This window comes from Neopelma chrysocephalum, unplaced genomic scaffold (genome assembly GCF_003984885.1).
Source record: "Neopelma chrysocephalum unplaced genomic scaffold, ASM398488v2 Primary Assembly neopelma1_42, whole genome shotgun sequence".
In the NCBI taxonomy this organism is placed as follows: domain Eukaryota; kingdom Metazoa; phylum Chordata; class Aves; order Passeriformes; family Pipridae; genus Neopelma; species Neopelma chrysocephalum.
Window position 1 is genome coordinate 8,041,229 of NW_020897700.1, and position 27,795 is coordinate 8,069,023.

At 39.9% G+C, this 27,795-nt stretch overlaps 4 protein-coding genes across 11 annotated transcripts in view; 2 read left to right on the top strand and 2 right to left on the bottom strand.

Moving 5' to 3' along the window:
• CUNH4orf47 (chromosome unknown C4orf47 homolog) lies at window positions 1-5,313 on the bottom strand. The gene is given in 8 exon segments (XM_027676855.1): window positions 1-238; window positions 2,227-2,291; window positions 2,293-2,380; window positions 2,648-2,652; window positions 3,732-3,798; window positions 3,801-3,860; window positions 5,116-5,202; window positions 5,292-5,313. Coding segments are annotated over 8 exon segments (564 nt in total). The 3' UTR covers window positions 1-68.
• A 285-nt stretch (window positions 5,314-5,598) lies between these two features.
• On the top strand, window positions 5,599-21,963 carry UFSP2 (UFM1 specific peptidase 2). Of its 5 annotated transcripts, none has more exons than XM_027676597.1 (12): window positions 5,599-5,664; window positions 7,706-7,784; window positions 9,485-9,665; window positions 9,744-9,810; window positions 10,132-10,289; window positions 11,137-11,329; window positions 12,771-12,917; window positions 13,377-13,541; window positions 14,897-15,021; window positions 17,514-17,590; window positions 19,267-19,391; window positions 20,836-21,963. In XM_027676597.1, the coding sequence occupies exons 1-12, from the start codon at window positions 5,617-5,619 to the stop codon at window positions 20,920-20,922; spliced, it is 1,452 nt and encodes a 483-aa protein (XP_027532398.1). In that variant the 5' UTR covers window positions 5,599-5,616; the 3' UTR covers window positions 20,923-21,963. The 5 variants fall into 5 exon arrangements, with proteins under 5 accessions (XP_027532398.1, XP_027532400.1, XP_027532401.1 ...); XM_027676599.1 differs by having other exon boundaries at window positions 10,135-10,289; XM_027676600.1 differs by lacking the exon at window positions 5,599-5,664 and adding an exon at window positions 5,707-5,840.
• Window positions 21,458-24,086, bottom strand: ANKRD37 (ankyrin repeat domain 37). Its single transcript, XM_027676603.1, has 5 exons — window positions 23,995-24,086; window positions 23,499-23,651; window positions 22,745-22,836; window positions 21,962-22,191; window positions 21,458-21,705 (listed from the first exon to the last, which is right to left on the bottom strand). Exons 1-5 carry the CDS (start codon window positions 24,019-24,021, stop codon window positions 21,662-21,664), a joined length of 546 nt encoding a protein of 181 aa, XP_027532404.1. The 5' UTR covers window positions 24,022-24,086; the 3' UTR covers window positions 21,458-21,661.
• Window positions 24,087-27,345: 3,259 nt separating this feature from the next.
• Window positions 27,346-27,795, top strand: part of LRP2BP (LRP2 binding protein) — a 29,057-nt gene continuing 28,607 nt past the window's right edge. For 2 of the 4 annotated variants that reach the window (XM_027676610.1, XM_027676612.1), the window contains exon 1: window positions 27,346-27,728. In XM_027676610.1, coding sequence (XP_027532411.1) covers window positions 27,434-27,728 — 295 coding nt within the window. In that variant the 5' untranslated portion in view covers window positions 27,346-27,433. The remainder of the gene's footprint in view (window positions 27,729-27,795) is intronic. The other 2 variants (XM_027676614.1, XM_027676611.1) reach the window with 2 other exon arrangements.

Here is a 27,795-nt window from a genome sequence, read left to right on the forward strand (position 1 = left end):
AATAAACAGCTGTGCTAATCACTTTTGATAGACAGCACACATAAAACAAGAACTCCAATTAAAGCAGCTTACTTTGTCACATTCAAAGTTATTATGCTTGTAGCAGGTCTGCTTTTAGATCCAGAAAGATGATGAAAAATCACTTGTTCTTAATTTTTTATGCCAGCTTTAGATTTTGATCAGCAAAGATCAGCAGAATGCCTTAGGTAAGGATCAAATGTGCCTCCTTTCATACCACCTGATTGAAAAAAAAACCTTTTTGAAGTGCCCATTTACAATATAACTGAGTTAATCAAAATATTTTTCATGCATAAGCAAGTAAGAATACTTAATAGCACACTGCATTATATTATTTATATTTTAAAGAAACCTCAAATATTCCTTAAATTTGCAATGTAAAAGTTAAGGAAAATTTTAGTAGCTATTTTGATGAATCACTAGTTTTAAATGTTCTTTTGTAAGCCTGGATTTTGAGGAAAGGATCTTAAAAATGTGACAGAAAAAGTAAAAGCATAGCTCACTAAAATGAGATGTGTTGAGGAAAAAAAAAGAAAAAAAGGAAATTCCTGTGTTAGTTTCCTAGTACACCTCTACATCCAGTACCGGTATAGGGATTGCTACAGACAGCAGAGTTTCAGCATTATTATCAATAAGCTTCCTGACATACAGGATTGAATGCAGCTTTGGCTTTTCCTGAAATAGTATGCCCACTAATACTACAAGGGTGGCAAATTTTAGTTAAAAAACATGCAGAGACCTAATTAATTCTTTGCAATCCCAAGTACAGCTAAACCCCCTAGTCTGCTGAGGCTGCATTCCTGAATAGTGCAGCAGTAAGCAATTCAATCAACAATAAAGCAATTTTTCTTGTAATAACTCACATAGCACAGAAGGAAAGTGTGCAGTAGCTTAGGAAGTACATGTAATTTAAATATTCAGAAAAAGCATATATGATGTGAAGGACAGGGATCCTGGAGCTTCCCATGGGAGCCATGGGATCACCAGTACTTCAGCCAGACAAGGTGCTGACTTTCTAGCAGCTAACTTTTCTGAACAGATTTCCATTCTGAAAGATCTCAGCTGCCTCATCTATGAGGCCAACCACCCAACACCAATATTAGTGTGTAAGCATTTTTGCTTTCTCTTTCAGAATAGTTATATTTTCCTTGCTATCATCATCTTCCTCAGATGAATCAGTGTCAGTCAAATAAAAGGGTGAAGGACATAATAAAAGGAAAATAGTGGTTAGCACTGCACGGTATTAAATGAATAATGACAGAACTCCAAACTGAAGAGCTGAGAAGTGACAGATTAAAGGGTATCACTGCATTACTTACCAGGAATCACTTAATAGAGAGATACTTATGCATTGTAAACCCACTTCAAAGTGAAATTAAAGTTTAGTCTAAGGGCAATGGCATCCATTTAGTATCTCATCTCAAAAAAAACTGTATCAAGATGGAATGCTTTGTGGAATGGAAAAACATTTATTTAGATTTTAAGAAATAATGACACTAAGCAACTAGTGGACTATGTTCTTATATATACCTAATACTAATTCCAGGCTTTATTTCTTATGCCCTCTAAGCCCATCCACACATATTTATTCCTATCCTTTTTATCCTTGTCTTCCTTTTCTCCTAAACACTGATGAATTGGCAAATTCTAAAGCAGCATCCAAATTTGTGTCTGCTGAAGGACAAGCAACAAATAACTCTTGTTTATTCTGTTTATTCTGCAACCTTTCCCTGAGTAGAGGGATTAACCTGAGTTCTTCCTTTCCTTCCAGTTATCCATTCCCATGACACTTTAAGGAATTATCTTTTAGATATATCTTGTCTATATAGGCTAAGAGTAATTAGCAGGTTCAAAAATTATTTGGGTGACTGACAGAGTACAAAAGAGGAGAGCATTTCATTTTGTTAGAGTAATCTGGCCTTACTGTCTTTTATTGCATTACATTCTGCTTTGTATCTTTTTGTGGTGTATGCAGACAATTAACTGTATGTCACAGCATTATGCAGACTTTAAAGACAAACAATTTTGAAGTTATTTGAAACCAGTTAGCAGTTGTTGTTGGGGTAAACAATAATATCTTTTGTAAGAAAAATAAGAAAACAATATAAAACACAAACATTTATTTCTATCTTATGTACTGTAAACAAAGATTTTTAACAGGAAATAACTGAATATTTATCTTTTGTCTCCAGTAGCTATAAGACAAACTAACCTTTTTTGCAGAACTTGGTTTGAAAGGTGGTGCAACTGGCATCTCTGGAGGTAGTTTCATGTGGCAAAGGCTTGTCATTAAAATAGGGATTCATGTCAAAATACTCCTGGGGATATAGATTTAGCCAACCATTTGTTTCTTTTGCTCCTTCTGTAAAACAAATACTTTGAAAGAAATATTTTGAAGATTTTTACTGTATGTTATTTAAGACAAATATGGAAAGCATTTAAATTTAGTCTTGAAGAATGTTTAACTTTCTTTGCTCTTGTTTGACGATCAAGGTATTTTATATACCCTCCATGTATAATGGAACATAGATTCATTCACTGACCAGAAAGAACAACAGTATGGAAATACGGAAGAAAAAGGTCAGGAAGAGCACTGTGCATCTGAGATGTGCCTAACAGTACTGCTTACTGTATCTTGGGCATACATGCACACATACACACCTCAAAATTCTCCTTGCGTGCATCCCAGCTGCTCATACTGGTGAACCCTGGCCACTATGTTTCCCAGATTCTGAGCACCTTACTAAGCTGAACTTCTCTAGGAATTGGTTCCTTCTAGCATGGGAGATGATGACTATTCTTAACCAGATTCCATTTAAATAAAGTAGGTTAAAACATTATTAAAAATTAAAAGACAAGCAGAAAATGTATCATCAAAATATAGTATCACCTGGTAATGCATGTAAATGTCTCAGCAAATTCCCTTTCTTTCTATCCAGCTGAAACAATCCCACCTGCCTCTTTTCTCCATTCTTATTTTCTGCACTGGTTACTTAGCTTTGTCTCTGAATTTGTCTCAACTGCAAGTAGCTGAATTATTTCTTCTTCTCACCCTAGACCAAAACTGTCCTCCTACTGCCATTTTTCATTACATATGTTGAAAATGCACAGGATAACTAGAACCAGTACAAGCAAATTTACAAGATTTATTAGATTTATGAACTTATATGAAAAAAGGAACAATGTTTTTTTATATAGCATCTAGGATAATGCGGTCCCATTCTTCTGACAACATATTATTGTGCTTTCAATTTTGGCATTGTTTGGTCATTTTGGCATTGTAGCTTAAGTCTCCAAATAAAAAATTAAGGTAAAATCCTTAACTTGTGTGGGATACTGCCAAATCTCTCAAAGAAAAAAGAGTAAATGAACAATATCTAAATCTTTTTTATACAAGATGGTTATTAATTTGTTTTCCTTTCTCCTCTTTGTAAATAACATTAGTGATTTAAAGCTAAAGGAAATCCACAGGGAAAAAAAGTTAATTTAAACTTATTAGTTTACATTTACTTATTAGTAATAAATAATCATATCACTAACACATACTAAACCAAAATATTTTTACCTTTGCATTTATTCTTTCTACTTCATCAGGTTCATGTTCATCTATGGTAAGATCTGCATAAACGTAAAACCAAAATTCATTACTTGGGTGTTCAGACCTCAAGAACCATTTAATAAATACTCTGCAAGAAGCAATACTGTGAAGTTACCCATATTCAGTTCCTTTCTTTCCTGAACTAGTATAAAACTTCTTTCCAGGAAGAATGTATCTTTCATTGCTTTCAGTTGTGGACTGAAGTACACATATAAGCCTCCTATAAGAGCTGACAAATCGACATCTAAAATAGCCACGGAAGGTTTTGAATACAGAGCTCACACATAGTCTGTCCCATCAGAAATAGCACACTTATAACTCTGCTGGTTTTGGCTAGGGTAGAGTTAATTTTCTTCCCCGTGGCTACTATGGGGCTGTGTTCTGGATTTATGCTGAACACAGAGTTGATAATGTACAGATGTCTTTTGTTTCTGCTGAGCAGTGCTTACACAGAGCCAAGGCCTTTTCTGCTTTTCGTACTGTCACGCTGGTGAGGAGACTAAGGGTGCAGAGGAAGTTGGGAGGAGATACAGCCAGGATAGGTGACCCCAGCTGACCAAAGGGATATTCCACACCATAGGACATCATGGTCAGTACATCAAGTGGGGGAGAGAAGAGGGGTATTTGGAGTGATGGCATTCGTCTTCCTAAGTAACTGTTACTGCGGCCCTGCTCTCCTGGGGATGGCTGCCTACCCATGGGAAGCAGTGAATTAATTCCTTTTTTTGCTTTGCCTCTGTGCGTGTCTTTTGCTTTGCCTAATAAACTGTCTTTAACTCAACCCACAAGCTTTCACTTCTCTGATTCTCTCCCAAGTTTTGCTGGTGGGAGAGTGAGCAAGTGGCTGCACGGGCCTTGGCTGCTGGCTGGGATTAAACCACATGAATATCCAACAGAAAGCTCTGAGAGATTCATATCACACATTAGCCATGGCTGTCATGTGGGTGCAGAGCAGAAAAGCTGCAGCATCACAGCAGTGGAAATACATCTAATAAAATAGATGTTATATATTTTATTGTAACATGTTGGAATACTGCGTACAATGGAAGGTCTAGGCACATTTTGCTTGTGCTAAGCACCTGAGATAGACAGTATGCAGAAGTTTTAGAAAGCTTGAAGTTTTGGGGTTTTGGGGTTTGTTTTTGTTTTGGAGTTTGTTGTTTTGGGTTTTTTGGGGGGTGGTTTGTTTGTTTGGGGTTGGTTTGGGTTTTTTTTGGTTTGGTTTGTTTTTTTGCAATGTGTGGAGGTTCACACAGTGAAGCTTCATTGGGTAATCTCAGTGCTGTTCTTCGAGTGTTGGTAGTTAGAGATGTTGGGTAAGGAACCAAAGGGCAGGCGACAGCAGAGAAAGAAACAAATACAGATGACAGAAAACTGACTTCTGCAGACCAGCTGAAGGGTTTGCTGTTATGAAGCTAGTTGGCATTTTTGAGGAGGAGGATAGGAATAATTTATCGAAAATAAACAGACCCGGAATTAAATTCTACAGCGTAACGCACAGAGCACTGATCGAGGGATTAATGGGGAGGATTTCTGGACCTCAGCAGCTTGATGCGACTGAGAAGGTGGATGCGGACGATCCTGGCCTAGAAGCAGCAGTAATGCGAAGCAGAAGGCAGGCAAGAGGGATTCTGGAGCGTCTTCCAAGGAATTTGCAGAAATAGTGAGGAGGTACCACAATCTTGCCGCAGACGCATTGGGCTCAGTGCAGCTACGATCACCCGAGCTAAAGAAGGCTCAGCTCTACGCACTCTGCCGCAGCGCCGGGAAGCCCGGCAGGACCGCAGGGAAGGGGAGGGAAGGCGGGTGACTCCAGAGGGAACCGTGCGGCACCGCGGCCCATCCTGCTCGGCCGTACGAGAAGGGGGCCGGGCCGACGGTCGCAGCACGGCGAGGGCACAGCCCCGTAGCGCGGGGGCGCGGCCGGGAAGGCGGGGACACGCCGGCCCCGGGAGCTGCTCCCCGCCCCTTCCCGGCGGGAGCGCGCGTGCGCCACGAGGATGCGCCCGCGCCCGGGCCCGGCCCCCGCGGCGGCGGTGACGGACGTGGTGAGTCCGCCCCTCCCCTCCTTTCCCCTCCTCTCATCTCCCCTTCCTTGGGGGTAGGGATGGGTGGGTGGATGGGTTGATGTTCGTTCGTCCTTCCTCAGCGGGGACAGGAGTGTTCCCGCCGGGGCTGCCCGCCCTGTGCTCTGGCGGGCTGGGAGCTGTGTCCCCACTGCCAGGTGGGTTTGGTGGCGGCATTTGGGCCTCCAGCCCCAAGGGCACCTCGGAGAGAGGTGTCGAGGCCCTTCGGACCCCTCTCCGCGGGGCCCGGCTTGTGTCAAACGGAGGCAGCGGCGCCTCCCGCGCTGCCCCCTCCTCCTCCCCGCTGGCAGCTGCTATTCCTCATCGCCCTGGGGGTCTCGGTCTGCGTGGCTTTGGTCAGGGATTTGGCGGAAGACCTCATCATGATAGAGCCAGGCTCTTTTCGGCGGTGCCAAGCAATGGGACAAGAGGCAATTGGCAGAAACCGATGCATAGGATGTTCCACCTGAGCACGAGGAAGAACTTCTTTACTGTACAGGTGACTGTGCACTGGAACAGGTTGCCCAGAGAGAGGCTGTGGAGACTCCCTCACTGGAGGTGTTCGAGAACTGTCTGCAGGCAATTCTGTGCAATGTCCTCTAGGACTACCCTGCTTGAGCAGGGAGATTGGACCACATGACCCACTGTGGTCCCTTCCAACCTGACCAATTCTGTGATCATCCATGATGAGCCACTGTCAAAAGGCCAGATCCTCTCTTCCTCCTTTTGCAAAGCTCTGCTTCTTATTCATGAATGTTATTCTTGCGTAGTAATAATTCAAATAAAAAGATCTTTCACATCAACCATGCAAACTTTTTTTCAGGCACTTGTGGATCCCACACTCCAAGACCCTATTAATGTAGATAACCGTGTTATCTAAAATACTTCACAGTTATGCTTCAGGAACCAAACTCTTTATTGTAGAACTTTGGCACTCCAGAGTCACTGAAACCTGAAAATCCTTTGCCCACAACTAAAAGTGTAGTAGATGATTATATTTTCATCAGGTATGCATATCTTGCATATTTCTCTTTAGAATACTTTTAATGGAAAGAAAGTTAGTCCTATGTTTTGTTTCTTTCATGAGTAACACTAGCATTGCACCTGGAAGGCTCTCATACTTTATAAGTAAACAGTTATGCAATAAGGCTTTCCAAAGGGTCATAGTGTAATTATTCTTATAGGTGTTTGGTGGGGGGGGTTAGAGCAATTAAGGCTGTGAAGCATTTCTTTTTGGGCTTAGATTGAGGAATACCCACACTCATCTGGGCTGTCACCTTTTGTTCCTCTCTGCACTGCCGCAGCTGGTTTTGTACCACAATGTTGAACGTGACTGGGAATTGATCTGTCTTCTCTCAATAAGAGGATGGGTTTCCATCTGCATGAGTTCTCTCATGAAGTTCACGTTAAAATGTCTGCAATGAGCAGTTCTGAGGACACAGAGTGGGGACTTTGGAAGGGGGCAGAAACAGCTGGGTGATCTCTATGCTGGCATAAGTGGCTCTCCTGTCAAATGTGAAACTTGGCCCTAGTTCTACAGGTTGTGTATATGTCTGCCCCCCTTTTTTTCTCCTTCTCCTGAAGCTGTGATTTCCTAACCAAGATGAATGCATACTTACAGATGTGCCTAATTACCTTTCTGCTTAGAGCAGTCCTTGGTTTACTTGAGCTAGAAGAAGACTTATATTATGGGAAACATGACATTTGGATTGAAGAAAAGACATTTTACCCAAAGTATTTCTAAATGGTAGAAGTATAGAATTACAATTTTTTTGTTTAGGCAGGAAATGTCTTCTAAGGACTGTGTTTGTAGCAGTACTTGTGTAATTCAGGTACTGGCTCCAGCAACTGTGTACTGCTGTGCCACTCACTTCCCTGTTTATTCACTGGCCTCTTGTAACCAGAGCAGCTGCAATAATTGCTGGTGTGCTGGCATACTGTGGCAAAACAGCAGTCAGTTGTGGCTTGAGAGAAGGCATGTTGAAATGGCTATTCATTTTCATTGCTTCTTTTTTCTCCTTAGGTAATTCTAGAAGCTATGGATATACTCTTCAGAATAAGAGGAGGCTTGGATCTTGCATTTCAGCTAGCAACTACTGATGGTGTGTCTATTAGACTAATAGATTTCTTAATATTTATATAAACTTTTATTAATAAACTAGTTAAGATATTTATTTTGTTTGCATTTCACCAGCTAAGTGCTTCTTCCAAAACCTGTAACAATTAAGTACGCAAAATGTTATTCTTTATCTCCGTAAATTTTCTGACAATCTTTTTCCATCATATGTTTTTTATTTTCAGCTTGAATCCAAAGTTGACCCTGAAATTCTAAGCAGACAGAGAATAATTTAATGACAATGAATTTGGTTATAACAAGATTGTATTAATACAGTTTTGGGACTGTGGTCCAGTCTTCCTAGAGAAATAGAGAAGGGGAATAAGTCAACTAGTCAGCCTACTGAATTTAGGGTGGGATTGGCTATGGCAGTTCGAAGTGATAACAAGGGACTAGTCCATATGGTGTTAAGGGGCTCCTCTAGTCCCACACTGTTACAGTAATGTGACATCCTCTTCAGAAAGTCTGCTCAAAGCTATCAGCAACCTATTAAGCTGTCATAGGGCGGAATGTGGAAGGAGGTTGTCTTTAGTTGAAATGTCACTCAGTCTGCATTTTAAAAGATATGTCTCTGCTAGAGACATTGAATTCCATGTTAGTGACCCTGAAAAGGAATTTGGGCTTATTTGAGGTCATGATGTGCAGCGAAAGTGTGGAATAGATTGGCCTAACACAAAGCAACATTTTGTGAGTTGCATCCTCAAAGAAGGGCTATTTATTTGACTTAGTTTACAATGTAGTGAACTTTAACTGCAGTGAAGCAGAGTGGTATTTGAATTATCCAGATGCATGGTATTCACAGCTCTTAGTGTGTAAATATGACACACCATTCCTTTTGAAGGCAGTAGGTTTTTCTTTTGGAGCAGTTTTTCTTTGACTTTTCTAATACTGTAGTTTTTACATACTTCTAGTGCAAAAGTTATCTAATACTTACCAAATTGAAGTTAAAGGATTAAAGATATACAGTATAGTTTTTGGTGACTTGTTAGGCTTTTTTAACTTTTTGTATTCTAAGCAAAGGTCTTTAACCTCATCAGTGAAGAAAAAAATGTGGGTAATGTGCAAAAGTTGCTCTACCATGTGCAGTATTGGTTCAGGTTGTAAGGTGTGGATAAAACTTAAATAGTCAAGTCAAGCTCTGAAAGACAACTGTCTATACCAGTAATAAAGTTTAAGGCAGACCAGAGTTACAGTTGCAGGTTTATTTTGGCTAGAACTAGGTCTTCAGTTGGAATGTAGCCTCTGCTTTTCCAAACATTTAGTCTGTTTGTATTTCTGAACAATGATATGAAGTCAGAAACGTGATTCAGGTTGAATCTTTCTGGGATTTAGTTAAAAGTTTGTCTGTACATAGAAGTTTGTTTGCAACTGTAGGCTTGGTTAAGAATTATAGATGTGAGAATTGACTGCAGAATAGGTTATTCTTCTGTAATTCATTCAGCTCTTCATATTTGACATCTGAGAGAAAAGAGAACTTTTGTTCAGGGAGGTATGAGTATGAATGTTTGAGGCAGACCTGCTAAGTGAAATCTTACATCAGTTTTTGTTTACCTAGTCATTTTTCTCATCCTAACAGCATTTAGGTTTTTATTCCAAGTTAAAACTTTTTTTTATTGTATGCCCAGCAGCTATAAAAAAAAGAACGAGGGAATTTTCTAGTCTAATTGTATCCTTATTGTGTTTCAGAGGCATCAACCAAAAAGGCATTAGGATATGTTTTCAGTGATCTTGCAAACAAATTGTCCTCAGAGGTTCTTGTATTAAGAATTTGCCACAGTTCAGTGTATGTGTGGCCTAACAATGGTATGACCACAGTTCCAGATCTGACTGATGAGTCTGCGTGTAAGGAGATAACACGATTTATCCAGTGAGTATATTTAAAAATTGGGGGGAATAGCAGATTAATTTCATATTATAGTAATTTCTCTTTCTGTTGATACTTCAGATTTGATCAAGATGATGAGACCAAACGAAAGCTTGGCAAAAAGAAGGATAAGAAGTTACAAGATACGGTATGTCTCTCACCCCAGTAAAAAAATTATGTGAGACAATTTATCATTTAAACGTTTTCAGACTTGCCCTCCCTGGGGCTTTTTTGTACACAAATAGACATTGACATGAGTTAAAAGAATCATTCTAAAGTCATTGAGACTCAATGTGAGTGCAGAGGTTCACCTATGGTAGATCAGCACATAGAAGTTTGATGTTACTAGCTTTATTTTAACCCAGGTATTTCATTACTGAGTTCGATATCAAATATCTACAATATTTCTTTTGCCTTCTTGATGCATGTGTAGTTGCAGATGTCCTATTGGTGTCTTTATTCTCTGCAGCAGCAGATAGTCAATGTAGACCTCATGTTGGAAATGACATCTTCTTTAGCTGCTTTGGCTCCAGTCATTGAAAGGGAAAATAAGGAACACCACTACATAAATATGACATTACCAGTTGATGTTGTTGTATCTGTTTCTCCAGAGGAAACGTGGGGAAGGTAAGTGTTATCCTGAACTTGTAATTTTTCAGCTTCATTTCTGCTTTTTCTTGAAGTAATGAAGGAAAACTTTATCACTCATAATTTTAATGAAAAGTATATAGTATTTTTAGAGTGGAATTTTAACTGTGTAAATAGTAAAAGCTCATGTAGACAGCTGTTAGCTTTAATAATCTTGAGAACAATACTTTTGCTGCCTGCAAAAAATTGAGTTCATCCATGTCTGATAGATTTGATAACTCATAACTATTACTTAGCAATGAGAAAGGCAGGGAAATGTTCTAAAAATTCTTGTAAGTATGTGAGGTGTATAAAAGTGAGAGTCGGGGTTTATTTGATGAGTCTTTCTAATCTCAGCCCTACACTAGGGACTGCAGCTGGGTAGGTGCAGATGGAAAACGTTTGAAGCTGCCTCTGAATTTTTTCCTTGTATTTTTCCCATAGGATTTGACTCTGAACAATACTAAATGGGGTGGATAAAATGGAAAAAAAAAAAAAAAGAAAAAAAATCCAAACCCAAACCAACCAAACAAAAAAACCCAATGTAGTCATATATGTAATTTTTATTTTGGCTAATGCTCATAATGGTTGTGTTTCTGATAAAAAACAGCATACCTGCGCTTTGGAGGATTGAATCACTAGGGACTGGTTTCTGTGTGCAGACATGCCTTGACTAAAGCATGGTGAGACTCTGCCTTTGCCTGTGGGAGCAGAAGCAGGAAAGTAGTACATTCATCTGACCAGGTGCAGATATGCATATAAGTATTGCATAACTGCCAGAGCTATGAGAGAAAATGCTCCACCATCGCTGTTCTGCTTTTTTGATATTCTCCTTTGGACTTTGCAGGGTACAAAATCTCCTGGTGAAAGCAATTCATGGGCAATTAGATGACATGGAAAGATGTATCATGAAATACGTGAAAGGAACATCAATTGTGGTACCAGAACAATTTCATTTCATGTTACCAGGAAAAAATCACCTTGTAACAATCTCATATCCTACAGGTATTTCAGATGATCAACTGGAAAGTTACAGAAAGGTAAAGCCAACAAACAGTTAACAGAACCTGATATTTTATTTTGATTTTTAATTGTTGTAATTGAAGCAGTGGTAGAGCTTTTCATTTAGTCAATGTAGAATAAACACTAACAGATAATGTTATTTTTTTTTAATTTATTTTTATTGTAACCAAAGCAGCATACTAAATGTGGAAGCTTGATTTATTAGAAGTTATTTTATAAAATATGTGCCAGATCTCATTTTGGTAAAAGAACAATAGAAACTTTAAAAGTACATAAAATTTGGTTTAGATAGATTTTATCTCTCCAGTACAGTATTCTTTGAATTTCTCCACCTCCATGATAGAATATCAGATTACGTGTAGCATTTTTCTACATTCAGGCTTTAACACATGTCCTGAAAGGGTTAATGCTGGGAGGATGTGTTTGTTTTGGTTTCTTTCTTGGGATTTTGTGGGTTTGTTTGGAGGGGGCTGCTTTTTGTGGCTTACAGCTGACCAGGCTTAGCTAGCTTTTGGTTTGTTTTTGCCTTCTGGGTTGGCACATCTAGAAAAAGGAGGATGAGGTGGAAGAATGTTGTGATGGGGCAGAACCTTCAGATTGAGACTGAGTTCAACCAGGTCACACATACTGAGAGCAGGGAAAGAATATTCTGCCAGCTTAGAGATGTGGAAGCTGTGGTGATTTTTCATTTTCTTCTGTGTGAAGCATTACTGGGTCTATAAAACCTAATGGGTCTATAAAACCTAATGTAGCCTTGCATTTGCAGAGGCCTCAGGCACTGCTAGCACACTGTCTTTCCTGCTCTCTGTCTGCTGTTCACTCTTACCCACTGATGGAAAGTGTTACCTCTGCCTAAAATGTATTACCTGTGTTACACACATTATCCTAGATGATCTCATTGTTCCTTTCACTTTTAAGCTCTGTGAAATAAGACAGTATATCTCTTTAAATGTGGCTACTGTGTTATAAACAGGGCTTAAGCGATTTAAAAATAGACTGAATCTGCTTGAGCCATAAGCTCAGTATCTTCAGTTTGTCTCAATACAAGGTATTTGTATGTCTTCAGTATTAGTTAAGATTATAATTCAGTGTGTGTATCTATCTACACTACTACATAGATAAAACTGTAATTCTTTTCTGTGATGTATTTTATCATACTTCCGTAACAAACTTGTCACTTGTGGTATCTTCAGTGGGGCTCCAGTGGCAGGCATTATGTAACAGGACTACATAAAACAGTGGGCCCTTTAGACAGGAGGTAAGCCTGCATGAGCTTCCTTTGAGGCGTGAGATCTAGTAGTAAACGTATATGCTGAATGTTTAGTTAAGCATATTTTAATAATTTGCTAAGCTATGCTGTTAAAATTATATATGTCTTTATTGCTACTTACAATTTGATCTTTCTTGTAATCCAAAATTTGAATTGTGCTCTTTATTTTTATTCAAACTTGCATGTAGGAATTGCATGGGTTATACAATCTGCCTTGTGACAGACCATATTTCAAGAGAGCAAATGCTTATCATTTTCCAGATGAATCATATAAAGATGGATATCTCAGAAATCCACACTTACATCTTAATTCACCTGGTATGGAGCCTGGTATGGTAAGTTTAAGTTGAACATTTGTCAGAAAGTACTTTTTATTTTACTTGAGTTTGTTATTAAAAGAAGTAACTTAGATCGTCAGTGTTGTGTAGATGAGAAAGTGAAATAATTGGCCCAGCCTTTTAAATCAAAGGGCTTCTCTGTGCAAAATGGCATTGCTTTAGTTTGCTATAATTGTCCCAAAGAAATTAGATTTTCTTGGAAAAGGATGTACACATTTTTAGCATGTACTTTAAAAGTTTCTCAGAACCAGGACAAGAAACTAAAACCATGAACAGAGATGTTAAGGAGACAAAAACGGGAGGAGTAATCATGTGTGAATAATGGCCCTTTGATTCTTCCAAAGACTTGCAGTCCTCAGGTGAAAACTTTTACAGTGCAAGTGACAGGTCATATGACTTCTCTGAAAACTGATGCAAGTGTGATCAGATTCTTTTGTGTTATTTCTTTCTGTGCAGGTTTATTTAGTACATGGTGTGTATAGTTATCACCACTATATGCAGGATCGGACTGATGACAGTGGTTGGGGCTGTGCCTATAGGTCTTTGCAGACAATCTGCTCTTGGTTCAAGCACCAAGGTTACATTGATAGACCTATACCAACACACAAGGAAATTCAACAGGTATAGACCATTTAAGGAGATTCCTTATTTTATGCATATTTGTCTAGAAATATTTGTGTAGATTATTTTTTAAAGATCCAATCCATATATTTTGATTTGTGTGATATTTTTAATTTATCTCTTAAATTGAACTAGTGGTTCTGAATTACTGTTTTTAACAAGTTTTATTATAAGAGATCTGTCTCCAAATGTTTATCACTGTTGAATGATATTATCTGTACAAATAAGACTCCTTAAAATAGTCTTTTAAATGTTTCCTTGGATTAATGTTCTTTTAGAAGCTGAGATTATGACATTTTCAGTGTTTTTGCCAAATGAAAAGAGAACAAAGAACCCAGTGTGTCGTACTAAAATCAGTTTTAAAACTGACTTTTGTATTCAGTGACAGTTGGATTAGTCCCCAGATGCTATGCATGAATTTACTGATGCCTTTTGCAAATTTGCCTTTGAGAGCAGTATGCTTTTCCTGATTTTTGAACTCTCCTTCACTTCTTTTTCTGTTTTGAATTCAAATGCATACCTGAATGTGTTCGTTTCCCTTAACAGCACTGAAGAAAAACTGTAGGCTTGGGTAACTAATACTGTGTGCCTATCCAGAAATACTGCAATTATCTTCCATCTTCTAAAAATAGTTCTTTGTGTTCTATTAGTTAACTGAACATCTTTAGCAAAGTTTTATCCAGTTCATAAAACAACTTTCATCCAACCTAGCAAGGATGTGAACACTAAAGGTAAAACTGCATTTCCTGAACATTGCTCAGACCAGATCTAAAGCTAAAAGTTCCTGAAGTGTCTGCACTCCTGTAATATTTTTAGGCATCTAGAAGAGGGCAGTAGCCTGCAGGAGACTTTGTGGGCTTTGTATCCTGAGCAGAAAAGGACCCTCTCAAGTGCTGCATGTAACATATAAGCCTCAGAACAGAGAAGAGTTTAAAATAAACCACAACTTTTGGTGTATTTCAGTGGCCTCTTTCTCAGAGCACTATTTTATGGATCCTTTTCTGAGATGCTTTGAATAGGAATCCAAGCCCTTCAGTCTATGAAGTGGCTTCTGCAGTGTCCAAATGATGCACTCCATTATTAGACAGCTCAGTGCTCACCATCCCAGCTTGAAGTCTGCCTGTGGACCTGGGTTTGTAGTCTGTGCTTATGGACACTGTTCTGTGTTACTGCTTAAAGGGACATTTCCAAAACAGAACCCCAGTGAATGTAGTTGATACTTATTTTCTGCTTTTGACTGGCTAGGTTCAAAACACATTTCCATAAATATGAACCAACTTTATTCACAAAAATGTGGTGAAATTCCCTACTATATGTTGTTGCTGTTTGTTTTTCTTCATCATGATGTTACAAAGGCACTGGTTGATGCTGGAGACAAGCCCGCAGCATTTGTTGGATCACGGCAATGGATTGGTTCAATTGAGGTACAGCTTGTTCTAAATCAGCTTTTTGGAATAACATCCAAAATATTATTTGTCAGGTAAGAATCATTAACTGTTTAGTAGCTCAGTAATTGTTAAAAAGACTGAATGCCTTAAAAAGCAAATTATGGTTACAGTGGTTGGGAGAACGGGAATAATTAAAGAGATAAATCCTTTAAGGGTTCTTTGTTCATAAACCTTATATTCCCCCTTTTATTTTTTGCTAAATGCATACAGATAAAGGTGGTGGTAAATTTCTTGCAGGCTTAGGGTTCCAGTTTCCGGTTGCTATAAATTGCTTAAGGATATGCCAACTGCCCAGTTTCATAAAGCTACAAACTAATAATAATAATGGCCCATCTTCGCGAACGAAGATTTGGGGAAAGGTCTTTTACCTTTCCAGCCTGCGCAATGGATTTTTTAGGTGAGACACAGCCTGCGCTGAACTGAGCCCACCCTTTAATCCTAAGGTTCATCTGCCGGGGCCAAGCAAGCTTGGACAATGGCAGTGAGGTCCTCAGGACGTAGGTTTGTTTAGAGTGTCCTTCTCATAGATGGATGGCCACACAGGGCTAACGGGTTCCATCTGCCCGGGAGGGACTGGGAATCGAACCCGTGGTCGCAGCAGTGAAAGTCCTGCACGCTAACCACTAGGCCACCAGGGGTCCCTTACAAACTAATGCTTCCACAAGAAATATGGCTCACATTGGGTGTGCTTAATCCTATAAATTGCCTAATGATATGCAAACTGATATGGAACTCAGCCTATTCCTTTACATCACATTTTTGAAGCAGACAAACAGTCTGGTGGCCACAGAGAACTGAATGCACACTGATAAATTATTACTGTGTCTACAGAGCTAACTCTTGAGGGTTGAGGAGAATTGCTGAGCAGCCTGGAAATAATGTTCTCTTTTTAGGGTTTGTGTGACAAATAAAACAAGGAATTTGTTTTCATTCTGACAATCTGATCATCTTATAGACAATGAAGGACCTACAAAGATATTTTTGGACAAAAAGAATAATGGTCAGCATTTATCAGAAGTAAAATTACCAGATTTTTATCACAGAGGCAACACCAAACAGACTAACAAATCCCTGAACATGTTGTGATAAATAGAGTCATGAAATAAAGAACATATACCAACATAGTGCGTATGAAAATTCAAGTCAAAATACTACTCGTGTATTTAGAGTAAATTCCACTGTAAATATTCTAAATAAGCATGGTGATGGGGATTCTTAATCTTAGGAAAATAGCTCAGTTCTTAAATATCTTAATCTTTGTTTCTGTTCCTGAGCTTGTATTTGCAGATGATCCAGCTATTATTTATGATAGCTGTGACAGACCATGCCATTAGGAAGATTTTTATTCCTGTATATAAGAATATAGAATAAATTCTTTTGTGAACTGAGTAAAATTGCCTATAGTGCTGCCACAAGGGTACACCAGTTTTTTTCAGGATTATGAAAAACCAACATCAGTACCGTGCTGGGAAGAAGAAAATGTCATGCATCTTTTTTAGCTGATCACTGGCAGTGGATGACATTTTTGTCTTGGGTTTATTTCCACATAGCACCTCTAACCTTTAATGGAAATAAGACTTCACAGCTGCACCAAAAACGCTAGTACTGGGTCCTGGATCCACTATCATAAATGCACCATTTCCCAGAGTTCCAGTTTTGTATTCTATCTGCATTTAATCCATCTCTCTGGGAACTTGGGAAGTAGGCGTGCAGGCTTTCTTTGGGTTTTAAACAAGTTAACCGCACTATAATGACAAGATATTAAATATATCTGTATTAATTTCCTTGCCTAGCTTTTGTCACCGCTTTTGGGAGTACTGTCAGTCTTCTAAAGAGGAATATAAGTCTCCATCAGACATATGTCTTCAGCTCCAAATCCTAGAGTATGTGCATGCATTGTGTGCACACCTTTCTCTTACATATAGATTTCTTCTGTTAGTGGCTGGTCTACATAGTTGAAAAAGAAAGCAGGGAGAATATAACAAAGCTAAGTTCAGTGTTGCTTTTGAACAGATTACTAATGTTATTTGAGATTTGGTTTTCAAAGCCAACTTGGGTATGAATAATGCAATTGCTTGTGCAACTACAGTAGAAACTTACCTTAAGAGATGTAATTATATGCACCTTTATCAAGTCCTTATTTTTGTTGTTTCTTATGAAGGTCTGTTACTTCTGACTTCCCCTTGTTGACAGATATGGCCAACCTCTTTTTCAGCCAGTTGGAGGGACCTGTTGGGGTTTATCAGCTGTCCCCACAGTGGGAGATGAGCAGCAGACACTTTTATAAAGGCTGGATGACTCCAGATGCTCCACAGTGGCAACGAGGCTTACAGCAGATTCATTGGTCCAACCAGGATCTCTGAGTTGCATTAGAAAACGTTTTTCACATTGTCTCAGGAAGTTTGCACAGTAATAATCCAAGTGACCTTCTAATTGGTTACCTATGCAGTTAACAAGTGTAATGGATAATTAGAGAATTAAGCCTAGTGAGAATGACAAATCTATTGTTGTTTTTCTTACCTAGCCAGGGTTCTGAACTAGCATTGCAGGGAAGAGAGCTTGCTAATCATTTCAAGACTGAGGGAACTCCAATTATGATTGGTAAGTGCTTGAGTATTGAAGAAAGCCAGTGAAAGTTCATGGCCTCCCTGTGCTAAATTGTATTTCAGTTAGAACCTGTTCAATTTACTGTACAAGAGTTAATCAAAACTGTAGATGAATTAAAAATTACGTTTTCCCCAAGGTAGCTTCAAAAATTATACAATTTAGTCTGGCTGGTATCTTTTAATTCAGTATTACTCCCAAGCTCGGTATTAAACATGGTAACAAAAGTCAATCTAAATGGTGTTTTTATAAATTGCTGTTAAATCATAACTCGAGAGCTGACTTCTGCTCTCTAGAGGAACAGAAGATCATACTGTTCCCCAAAACTTCCCCTCACAGAAGCGTAGTGTTTCTCTTGCTTGGAAGAGAAGTATATTATCCAAATTTTTTTTAAGATCAGTTTTAATAATCTGAAATGTTGTTAAGGTAAGTGCCACTCCTAAGAATACTGTAACTTTAATTGAACTATTTCCAAGCTGTGGTTTATAAAATTAGTGATATTAATATTATTATTTTCAGCTTTAATAAAATTAATTTTAGCAATTTTTACAATCCATATTTGATACTCCACAATATAGTGTTACTTTCTCAAATTAGAGGTCCCAGAAGTCCAGGCTTTGGTATGATGATGGTTTAGATTATATGTTAGAAAGAAGTGAGGGTGGTGAGGCACTGGAACACGTTGCCCAAAGAAGTTGTGGATGCCCCATCCCTGGGAGCGTTCAAGGCCAGGTTGGGTGGAGCTTTGAGTAAGCTGGCCTAGTAGAAGATGTACTTGCCCATGGCAGCAGGGTTAGAACTAGAAGATATTTATGGTCCCTTCCAACTCAAAGCATTTTATGATTCTATGAAATATTCTTTGCCTTTTCAGCAGCCTTTTTGTCTGAATTTCAAGAATATAGAATCCTGTATTGAAAAATCTTTAGGCTGTAACTTATTTTTCTCTGTAATGCTCTCTTGTAGGTTGGTTTAATTTTTTTTGTTGTTGGAGGATTGGAGATTGGCTGTTTGGGGGTGGGGTTTGAGGGTTGTTTTTAGTTGTGTTCTTTTGCAGATTTTGCAATTCCTGTCTGTTGTGTGAAGTCATTACTACAGTATTGCAGGGGCATAAACTTCTCATGTTATCTTAAAGAAACATGCAAGAGTTGACCTGTGCCCATCTCATCAAAATATCCCTTTTTCCTGTTTGCAAGCTAGAGAAAGTCAGAAGTTACTACTCTGCCCCTAATATCCATTGATGTAAATTAGTAGAAAACAGCAGATAGACCTTATCCAGCTATTCCGATTTCTGTTCCAACTTCAGTCATTTTACAACCAGGAAGTTTTCCAGATTTCTTTTATACAGTTAAGTTTCTTTAAAGAAAAACTGCAAAACAGATGTTTGAAATACTCTTGACTTCATCTGGTGAAAGTGTTGAGGATTTAACCTGCCTTGCTGACTTGGAAGAAATTTGAAAAGTAAATTCTTTACTTACTACAACTAATCTTCCCTAGTTGTAGGAAAGATATGTTATTTAACAGTGTGAAGAATCTTACGTAGGTCAGCTTCAGAATCATCTTGATAACTAAGCTAATCTGTTAGTAGAAAGTGTTGATGTATTTTTATTTAAGCCTTGCCCGTTTGCCAATCTCAGTAAAAAAAAATTTAGCGATTTGCGTTTTTCCTATTTTAGGTGGAGGTGTTTTAGCTCACACGATATTAGGAGTGGCTTGGAATGAGATTACAGGACAAATAAAATATTTGATTCTAGACCCACATTACACCGGAGGAGAAGATCTGCATGTTATTTTGGAAAAGGTGAGGCTTCATGCATAGATATACACACATATTTATGTATATACATAAATCAAGTAATGTACAGCCAAATACGAATTGGCCATTATATGGCTTCTCCGTTCCTTATGGAGGAAGTGCTGATCCTAGTTAACCTGCATACTACTATATGGTACTTATTGTCAGTTTCTGAAACTTAGTGTCTTTGTAGAAGATATATCAGATCAGCAACTGTTCTTCATTTTATCTGAAATAACCCATCTCCCTCTTCTACCCTGTAGTGTATACAATAACTGTGTTTGGTATTCTGAATGAAACAGAAAAATCTGCTCAGCCTGTAAAATGCTGAAAATGAAGCAGAGAAGATAGCAATTTATTTTAAATTTTAAAAATTATTTTAAAAATCCAACACTAAGCATTCTCAGATCAGGCCTTGAACTGTGTTTAAAGGTCAGATACTGAACTGTTTTAAATATGTGGAAGAACTCTAAAGAAAAAAACCTCCAAAGAGTGAAAGGGTATGAAATATTATTTCCACATTTAAAGCCACTAAAAGGGATGACACAGCGCATTACAAAACAGTAAACATAGTGTCAGAAATGTAAATTGTGAAAGTGGATAAATCCTCCTATAGGTGTTACATAATCAATTTCTTCTCTGTTCTTCATATTAAGTTGCAAATAGTAACTTTTATTTTGAATCTTTATTTGATATCCTTGTGTGGGGCCCAACAGAAAAAGCCATTTTAAGAAACATTTTGCTGGACTGTAATTATCAAAGCTTGACATGAAAACAGAAACAATTTCCAAAGAACATGTAGGACCAAAGGCTGTTACAGCTACAGTTGTTAAGAATGGTCCAGGAGGATAGAATACATGCAGAACCTACTTTCCTCATCAAAAGTGGCTGGGGAGGAACTGAGGTGGACTGCCATTTTGTAGCTGTTTTCTTCAAAAACATCTCCAATAATTCTGTGGTACTCTGCAAACTTGAGAGCTTTGTTAGACTGCTTTTTTTTCTGCAGAATCAGGATGAACAGCACAGTTTCTGATATTGAAAGCTCTGCTTGGGGCTGAAATATCAACTATTACCAAAGAAGGCAAGGATTCAGGATGAGAAATGGCAACTGCAAGAATGATTTTAGAATAATATTAATCTCTCTGTAGCAGCAGAAGAGGTAGTGGGAAGGGGGTATGGAGTGCAGGAGATGATACTTCTAGGAACTAAGCTGGGGAGATAGGAAGAGGGAGAGAGAGTCTCTGTAATAAATTAGAAAATTTATTAATGTGTTAATGTGTTTCCAGGCATGTAGGGAACTTTCTGAAAATTGTCATTGCATTTCATAGCTATCTGAAAAGAATTCATACAGCTTAGATTAGTATGATTAGTAAAATAAATCCAATAGAAGTAGGTAAGAATACTAGAATTCATAGTAGATTTAAAAGCTATCTTGGTTTTTCTTGGACAGGGCTGGTGTGGATGGAAGGGCCCAGAGTTTTGGAACAAGGACGCCTATTATAATCTGTGCCTACCTCAACGACCAAAAGCTATTTAAATTCCTCTTGTGCTGGAACACGCTACGCCAGAATACTAGCTGATCTAGATAAAACTGTCCTGTTATTTATCAAAAGAATGCTTTAAGTCAATCAAAACTCAGTTGAAATAGAAATGTTGCTGGCGTAATTTAAATTAAGAAACTTTTTTTTTAAAATGAAACCTCTAGAAATAAGAGTTATCTGCTGTGAACTGCATTCCTTACAAATGCATTTATTAGGCAACTAATATCTGTTCTTTTCCCTAAGGCAACTTTATGTTTATACAGCATTTTTTGCTACGCTAAAATCTTTACAGATTAAATGCCCAATCCTTTTATTTTATGGTTTTCTTTCATGACGAAAAGATGAACTGTCCCCTGCCTTTCAGATTCTACACAGCCAGCTGTCTTGTGCACTGTGAATCTGTTCAAAGGCATCGTTTGCTGCTGGTACTGTCAATGACGGCCTTTTGGGAGGGGGAAAAAAATGGCTATTATGTACTGGATTTTATGAATTCTGCTTTCATATTTACACAGAAAAAAAATCAAGAGAATGAATTGTCACATGCTCATTTATTTATAGCTGTACGAATACAACTATTGGGGGGGGAACCACAACATTCTTCTGTAAGAAGTAACAATAAACAAGCTTTCCTCCTTCTCAGAAGGAGACAATGTCCCAGCATACACATCTGGCTGCTCAATGTATCATCCAGTCATGTTTCTTCAGACTTTGGATTCCCCATATTTCATGTTGGGATTACAGGCTGTTTCTTCTGGAAGCAAGGAAACAAGATCTGTCATCTGAATAAACAACAATAAGTCTGTAGCTTCTACATCAGTACACCAGTAAGAGTACCTACTTTTTTTCCCCTTTGTTAAAGTAGTCTTTCCACTGGCATTCCCCATGCACTGTCCGTTTCCAAGAAGACCATAACTTTAACTACCTATGCAAGTTAATCCTTACTAGCAGGCTTCTGTATCTAACTGCTATTTACTTGGATGCTGAAAATATTTAGAAAAATATTCTGAATTGTATTAAACCAACTGTGTTACACACCATCTGATCTTCTCCTCTTCCTGCTTATGGATCTGCTGGTTTTACTTTCTTGTTTCTGTGCAGTTGGATCCTCTCTCAGCAAGCCATGTTTGTCACTTAGCAAGTAGCCACACCGTCCTTTCAGTTTCATTGTCTGAGTGTGCTGAATTGTCCTGAGGAACTTGGCACATTCCAGAAAGCCATAAGCAAATGCAAGATCTGCTGCTGTCTGTCCACTGTTGTTGCACAAGCTGAAACACAGAGTTAACGATAACCAATTACACTGGCATATATATTATGAGCAACCACTGATTAAGGGGTTGCTCATAATATATATGCCAGTGTAATTGGCAGATGTATAAAAATTAGACAGATGTATAAAAATAAGTACAGAAAATCAATATCAAGAAGGTTTGTCAAGGATAGCATGGGGCTCATACAGAGGGCTGGCATTAAATACAACAATAATTATTTTAAAATAAATTTGTCATCAGACTAGGATTGGTTTATCATATCAGAAAGGCAAGAAGAAGATGAGCACAGCATTGGAATGGAAAACTAACAAGGAGAGATTATGATCAGGAATATTCTCTCAGCAGTTATTACAGAGGTATTTAACATGTAAAAAAATAACAGCATATGGTCCATGCTATTTTGGTGCTTCTGTCAGTTTTTAATACTCTTATGCTGCAGTCATGCTATATTTGCAGCCTTAGCATGCACGTTCTAAACAAGTAGAAGTACTGTGTAAAATACACATCCCTTGATGGTGTTACTGAAATTAATAAATGTAACTCAACTTACTCAATTTTGGCATCGCCAGCAACAAGGAGAGCGAGACATTCCAAACTTCCAGCTTTTGCTGCTTTATGAATTGGGGCTTCTCCAAGGCAATCCTAAAAACACAATTTACATATAGCAGTCATTTGAAGAAGGGGAATGGGATAAAGCTATCTTGTTCCTCAAAATGACTGTGTATATCAGCCTGTTGAGAGTTGAGAGAGAGTGTACTTGGTAACTGCCATTAAATGTTTAGTGTATTCGTTCACCACAAAGTAAAAACACTGTCCCCTGCAATACTCATTTTTTAACCTTTGCCTTCTAAAAGATAACTTACACAGAATACACTCTGTACACTGATTAACAGCATCTTCAAGCATCATTCAGGGATTGCTGTGACCAACAGCTTGCTACCAGCTTGGAGGTATAAGTAAATTAAACTTTGCAGCTAGAATCCTTATGTGTACTGGAAGTACAAAGGACAAAATTTTGGAGGAAAAATAAATAATCATTTGTGTAAAAGAATTAAGTTCTCTGGAAATCTGCATGCAGCACTGTGTGAAAATTGCATTATTATAGCAAATGAAATTGCTAAAACAATATAGACAGGATTTCTGGTTCATGCCAGAGCTTACTCTAAAATAAGTGACCCCAGGTACCTCATGCAATACAACTGTTTATAAAACTTCTCTTAGATAAAAAGTATGTAAATAATATTAACTGCAATTACTAACATACCAGATTAGAAGTGGAAGGAGTGAAACTTATGTATTTTTACCTGTTGGTTCAAATTTGCTCCTGTCTGCAATTGCCAAAGTAGGAAAAAAGCTTCACCACCACAAGCAGCCAAGTGAGCTGGAGACTGACCAAAGGCATCTGCAGGTGCGTTCACACCGGTTCCTGCCTCAAACAGATTGCTGAAACTACCAGACTGAAATAAACAATAAATCAAAAGACAAAGAAAAAAAGGAAAAGAAAAGAAAGAATGTTACTGCCAGTTTAAGCCACAGAAGATCTAAGCACACTGCATGATGGCAGGAAACATCGCCCTCGCAAATCGTCGGACCTTCATGTTCCTTGAAACTTCCCTTTAAAAAAAAATAAACAGCTCCAAGCATGACTTTTTTGGCTTTTAATCTCATAACCAGAAATACCGATCGACGGCGGCAGCGCTCCAACATTCCGAGCAGCTTCAGGCAAAGTACACTTCACCCAGTTCCGTGTCTGGGCTCCCGGTAAGACAAAACAACAGACCCACCTTCCCCAAACCTCACCTCTAAACTGCAGTCCAGCATCAACATCGCCTCCCTTTGCTGAGCGCGCCGGGCTGGCGGGACTGTGGCGGCTCCGCGGCTTTCGGGGCTCCGGGGCTGTGGCCGCCCACCCTCCTCACCAGCCGCGCGCGCCGGCAGCTTCGGCCGCAGCCCCCTCCCCCCGCGGCCGCGTCACGTAGGCAGCGGCAGCGCCCGCCCGGCCGCCATTGGCCGCCCCGGGGGCGCTGCGGGGCCGGGGCGCGCTGCCGGTGGCTGTGCGGGCAGCGGCGGGGGCGGCCATGTGGCGCGGGGCGGCTCGGCACGTCCCGCACACACTCGCAGCCGCGGGAGCGCCGTCCTGCCCGCCATCCCGCCATCCCACCGGTGTCCGCCATCCCGCCGCTGCCACTCCCGGGGAGCCTGACACCGGCTGCGGCACTGGCCAGGAGCGGGGGTCTCCGGAAACCCCTCCTGCCGCTGGCAGCCGGGAGCCCACCGAACCGTGTACGCGTCGTACTGGTTTGCGTGGTTTTGCTGTTGCTAAGCACAGCCTACTGTGCGGTTCTGCCATCGTACCTTGAGGTACTGCTGGATTGGGAAGGCAAAACCAAGGCACACTTGGATCCAGGAAAGAAAGCAGTAGAGGATTAATTTAGAATTTCCCCCGAAAAAAGTTCAAGTCAGGATAGAGAAATCCCCTACGCAAGCTCTGCCACTAGGCCGGGGAGGCTGACCAGACCTGCCACGTCCTATGAAACCCCAGGCTCCCTTTCAGCGTACACACAGCAAGTTCATCACCAGTCTCAGCAGGACTAGAACTGATGATGGTGGAGGTGGACACAGGTACCTGTTACATCTCTGCTCAAAACACATTTGCAAGAAGCACAGATTTGATTGTCACTGACTTGAGTTCAAAATGTCCTAGAGAGGGTCAGACCACCACATGAGCCGAGGTCGCAAACAGGCTTTCCACCCATAGACTTGTCTGTGCTGGAAACCAGAACCTGCCACAGCCATACTCAAAGACCATTTCCATCAAAAAGAAGTGCTTGGAATCTGTTTTGACCATGGTGCAGTGGCATTTCATGGTACAACTTGCCTTCCCCTCACAGAGCTGTAGTACTCGGTGCCCATGGCAGCTGGGAAAGGCAAGGGTGGAAGGGCTTAATGCCTCTGCACAGGGAAACCACAGTCACCATCAGTGACTGCTTTGAGTTTCCAAAAACAGTTGCATAACTTCATTTTGCACGGACAGCCTTTGCACAGATTATGTTTGAAAGCAACTGCCTGTCCTTTCCATGCTGTAAAATCCAATTTGACAGAAGATTCAATTAGTACTAATCATGCTTCACAATTAAAAGACTGAAGACCAGAGCATACTAACCCAGTGTCCAAAGGCACACAATTCTGTTTCCTTAGCACTACAGTATTTTCTTATCTGTCAGATGCCTACATGTTTCTTGTGGAAGTTAACATTACATAAAAAAAAAAGTCATGTATTAAAAAAATATTATTAATTGCATGGTTTTTATAAACAGAATTAGAGGAAAAGAAGCCTAACAGGCTTCCACCCTTTAGGGTACATATAGTTCTGAAATGAATGCAGAAACATGATGACAACTACCTCTTGTTTCACCTTTGCAAAAGAAAATATAAATTACTTAAGTAGTGGAACATGAGCGTATACAGTATCACTTTTAAAGGTGCAGAATTCAGGTAAATAGGCAATGTATCAATTCAGCAGAATTATTTCAGTAAGTGACAGATTTTACCTCTCCTTTCATATGGAAAGAAATACACCTGTGTAATTACAAAATGCTGTGGGGTTTTTTTCCCCTGAACAGCTAGCCAAGAAAATTAGTGAACAAACAAAGAAAATCCCTACACTTCTAACTATGCATTGTTAGGGAATAATATGCCTCTGCACAGATGCCCAAAATCCACAGTAATTTTTTATGCAATTATAAAGACTCTTCTGAAAACACACATATCCAGAATTAGTTTAAGACTAAATAGTCTTGGATTGCCCAAGAGGTTTGGGCTTTTTTTTTTTTTAAGATCTTTCCTCCCCTACATTACCTCAACAATTTAGAGGTTTCAAGCTGCACCCAAGGAATCCCATCTTTCCAGCCTAACCACCAACACAAACTTTTGTATCCAGTCAGGCACAACTCTCTTCAAATTGCTGCTATTAATTAGTTCTTGAGCTTCGGGTCACATTTTGCACACTGCATTAGTGCCTACAGAACTCTTCTGCCTCTGAATAACTGGTATGTGTATTGGTTATAAACACAGAAGCAACAATTCTCATCTATTTTGTATAGCCCAGTCCAAGTGCCACTTAAGAACAAGGCTTCCTGGCTACAGTTGCTCTGGAAAAAAACTTGCTAAAAATTCCTCTGCACTTTGTATCTCAAACCACACATCTGCCTCAGGTATCAAGCAAATGAAATTGGAAAAAATGGTTCTAATAAATGTATGTAAGCATTGGATAAACCAAGGTGTACTGGTGAATCTCAAACCCTTCAGCATTACAAGCAGCTGCGCAGCCTAACGTTAGTTATTTTTGCTGAAGGGCAATGTTGCTTTCACAAACTGTTCTTCACTCTGCCTGTTAAATGAAGTAATTTGTTGATGGTTTAAAAGAAAAAGTTTATTTTCCTGTAGGTTTCTTAGGCTGTATCATATACGTAAAATTAATCAGGATGAATTTTAGGCATTTTTTGGTACTTAAAGTCAGTTGAGACTGTTGCAAAACGTGATGTAGAGCCTACAGGTTTAACCACACAAATCTGGAAGCATCACTCTCCTGTTTTGACTGTTGCCTCTGTCCCTGTTGCTATAGAAACAGATTGCACTGCCAAAAATGGAAGGATGATAATCATCTGGAAAAAAAGAGGAAAATAAAAAAGATGGGAAAGCAGCTAAAGATTATTTTGAAAGCACTCTTGCAACATTTTGGTATTATTTCCCTTTCTTTAAGAGAGACAGCCAGAAGCGATCAACAGAAGTGAAAGCAACGCCTTACATTTCAGGAGAAATAGCGTCAAACAGCATTTTCCCTCAATTATCCTTTTACGTAGTATCTTTATAGGTAAAACAAAGTACATTACAACAAACAGTTTCTGATCCCTGGAAGTGCTGAAGTCCCGTTTGCTAGACTGAAGTTTCACGTCCTGGTGCCTTTTCCCCAAAATTGAATTCAGAGTTTCTGCTCCTTTTGCCTATAGCCCCATGCTGCAGAGCAGTTTGGGCTTCTGCGTTTAATTTCGGACAGGATGGGCAGGAAGAAGGAAAGGACCGGTGTGTGCCCAAACCGCATCGTGTCCTGTCACTTATTCCCACAGTTTGGCATTGGACAACGGCCGGAGGTGGAGCAAAGACCAAACGGAAAGTGCCATCGTTACAGTCCCTGCTTTCCTCTTTCTGCCTCGAAGGCCGTGGGACCCCAGCCCCAGCCATGGAGCGGCGCCAGGTGCCGCCACAGGCCGGGCTGGGCCGCGGGGGGCCCCAGGTCCGCAGCGGGGGTCGCTCCGGCGGCGCGGGGAGCTCGGACCCGGCGAGGGCCGCGGCGGCGGCCCCGAGACACCGTGCCCCGGCGGGGCGGGACCGGGCTCCCCCCGCCCGGCGGGCTCGGCCCGAGCCCCCTTCGGGCGCGGGGCTCCCGGGAGGCTTCGACCGCCGCTGCTGGATGGCGCTGCAAAGCGAGCGGCTGCCGCCGGACTGCAGCGCCCAGCCCGCCTCCGGCACGCCAGGTACCGCTCCCAGCCCGCCCCCGGGGTACCAGGTACTGCTCCCACTGCTCCCAGCCCGCCTCCGGGG

Excerpts from the sequence above, each read along its gene's own strand:
- UFSP2 (XM_027676597.1), top strand. The coding sequence starts at position 5,617 with ATGCGCCCGCGCCCGGGCCCGGCCCCCGCGGCGGCGGTGACGGACGTG. Across the intron at positions 9,811-10,131 it reads ATAAGAAGTTACAAGATACG|CAGCAGATAGTCAATGTAGA; the intron begins GTATGTCTCTCA and ends TATTCTCTGCAG. Across the intron at positions 12,918-13,376 it reads CTGGTATGGAGCCTGGTATG|GTTTATTTAGTACATGGTGT; the intron begins GTAAGTTTAAGT and ends CTTTCTGTGCAG.
- ANKRD37 (XM_027676603.1), bottom strand. The coding sequence starts at position 24,021 with ATGTTGATGCTGGACTGCAGTTTAGAG. Across the intron at positions 23,652-23,994 it reads TGCTGGACTGCAGTTTAGAG|TCTGGTAGTTTCAGCAATCT; the intron begins GTGAGGTTTGGG and ends TGTTTATTTCAG. Across the intron at positions 21,706-21,961 it reads GAAGAGGAGAAGATCAGATG|ATGACAGATCTTGTTTCCTT; the intron begins GTGTGTAACACA and ends TTGTTTATTCAG.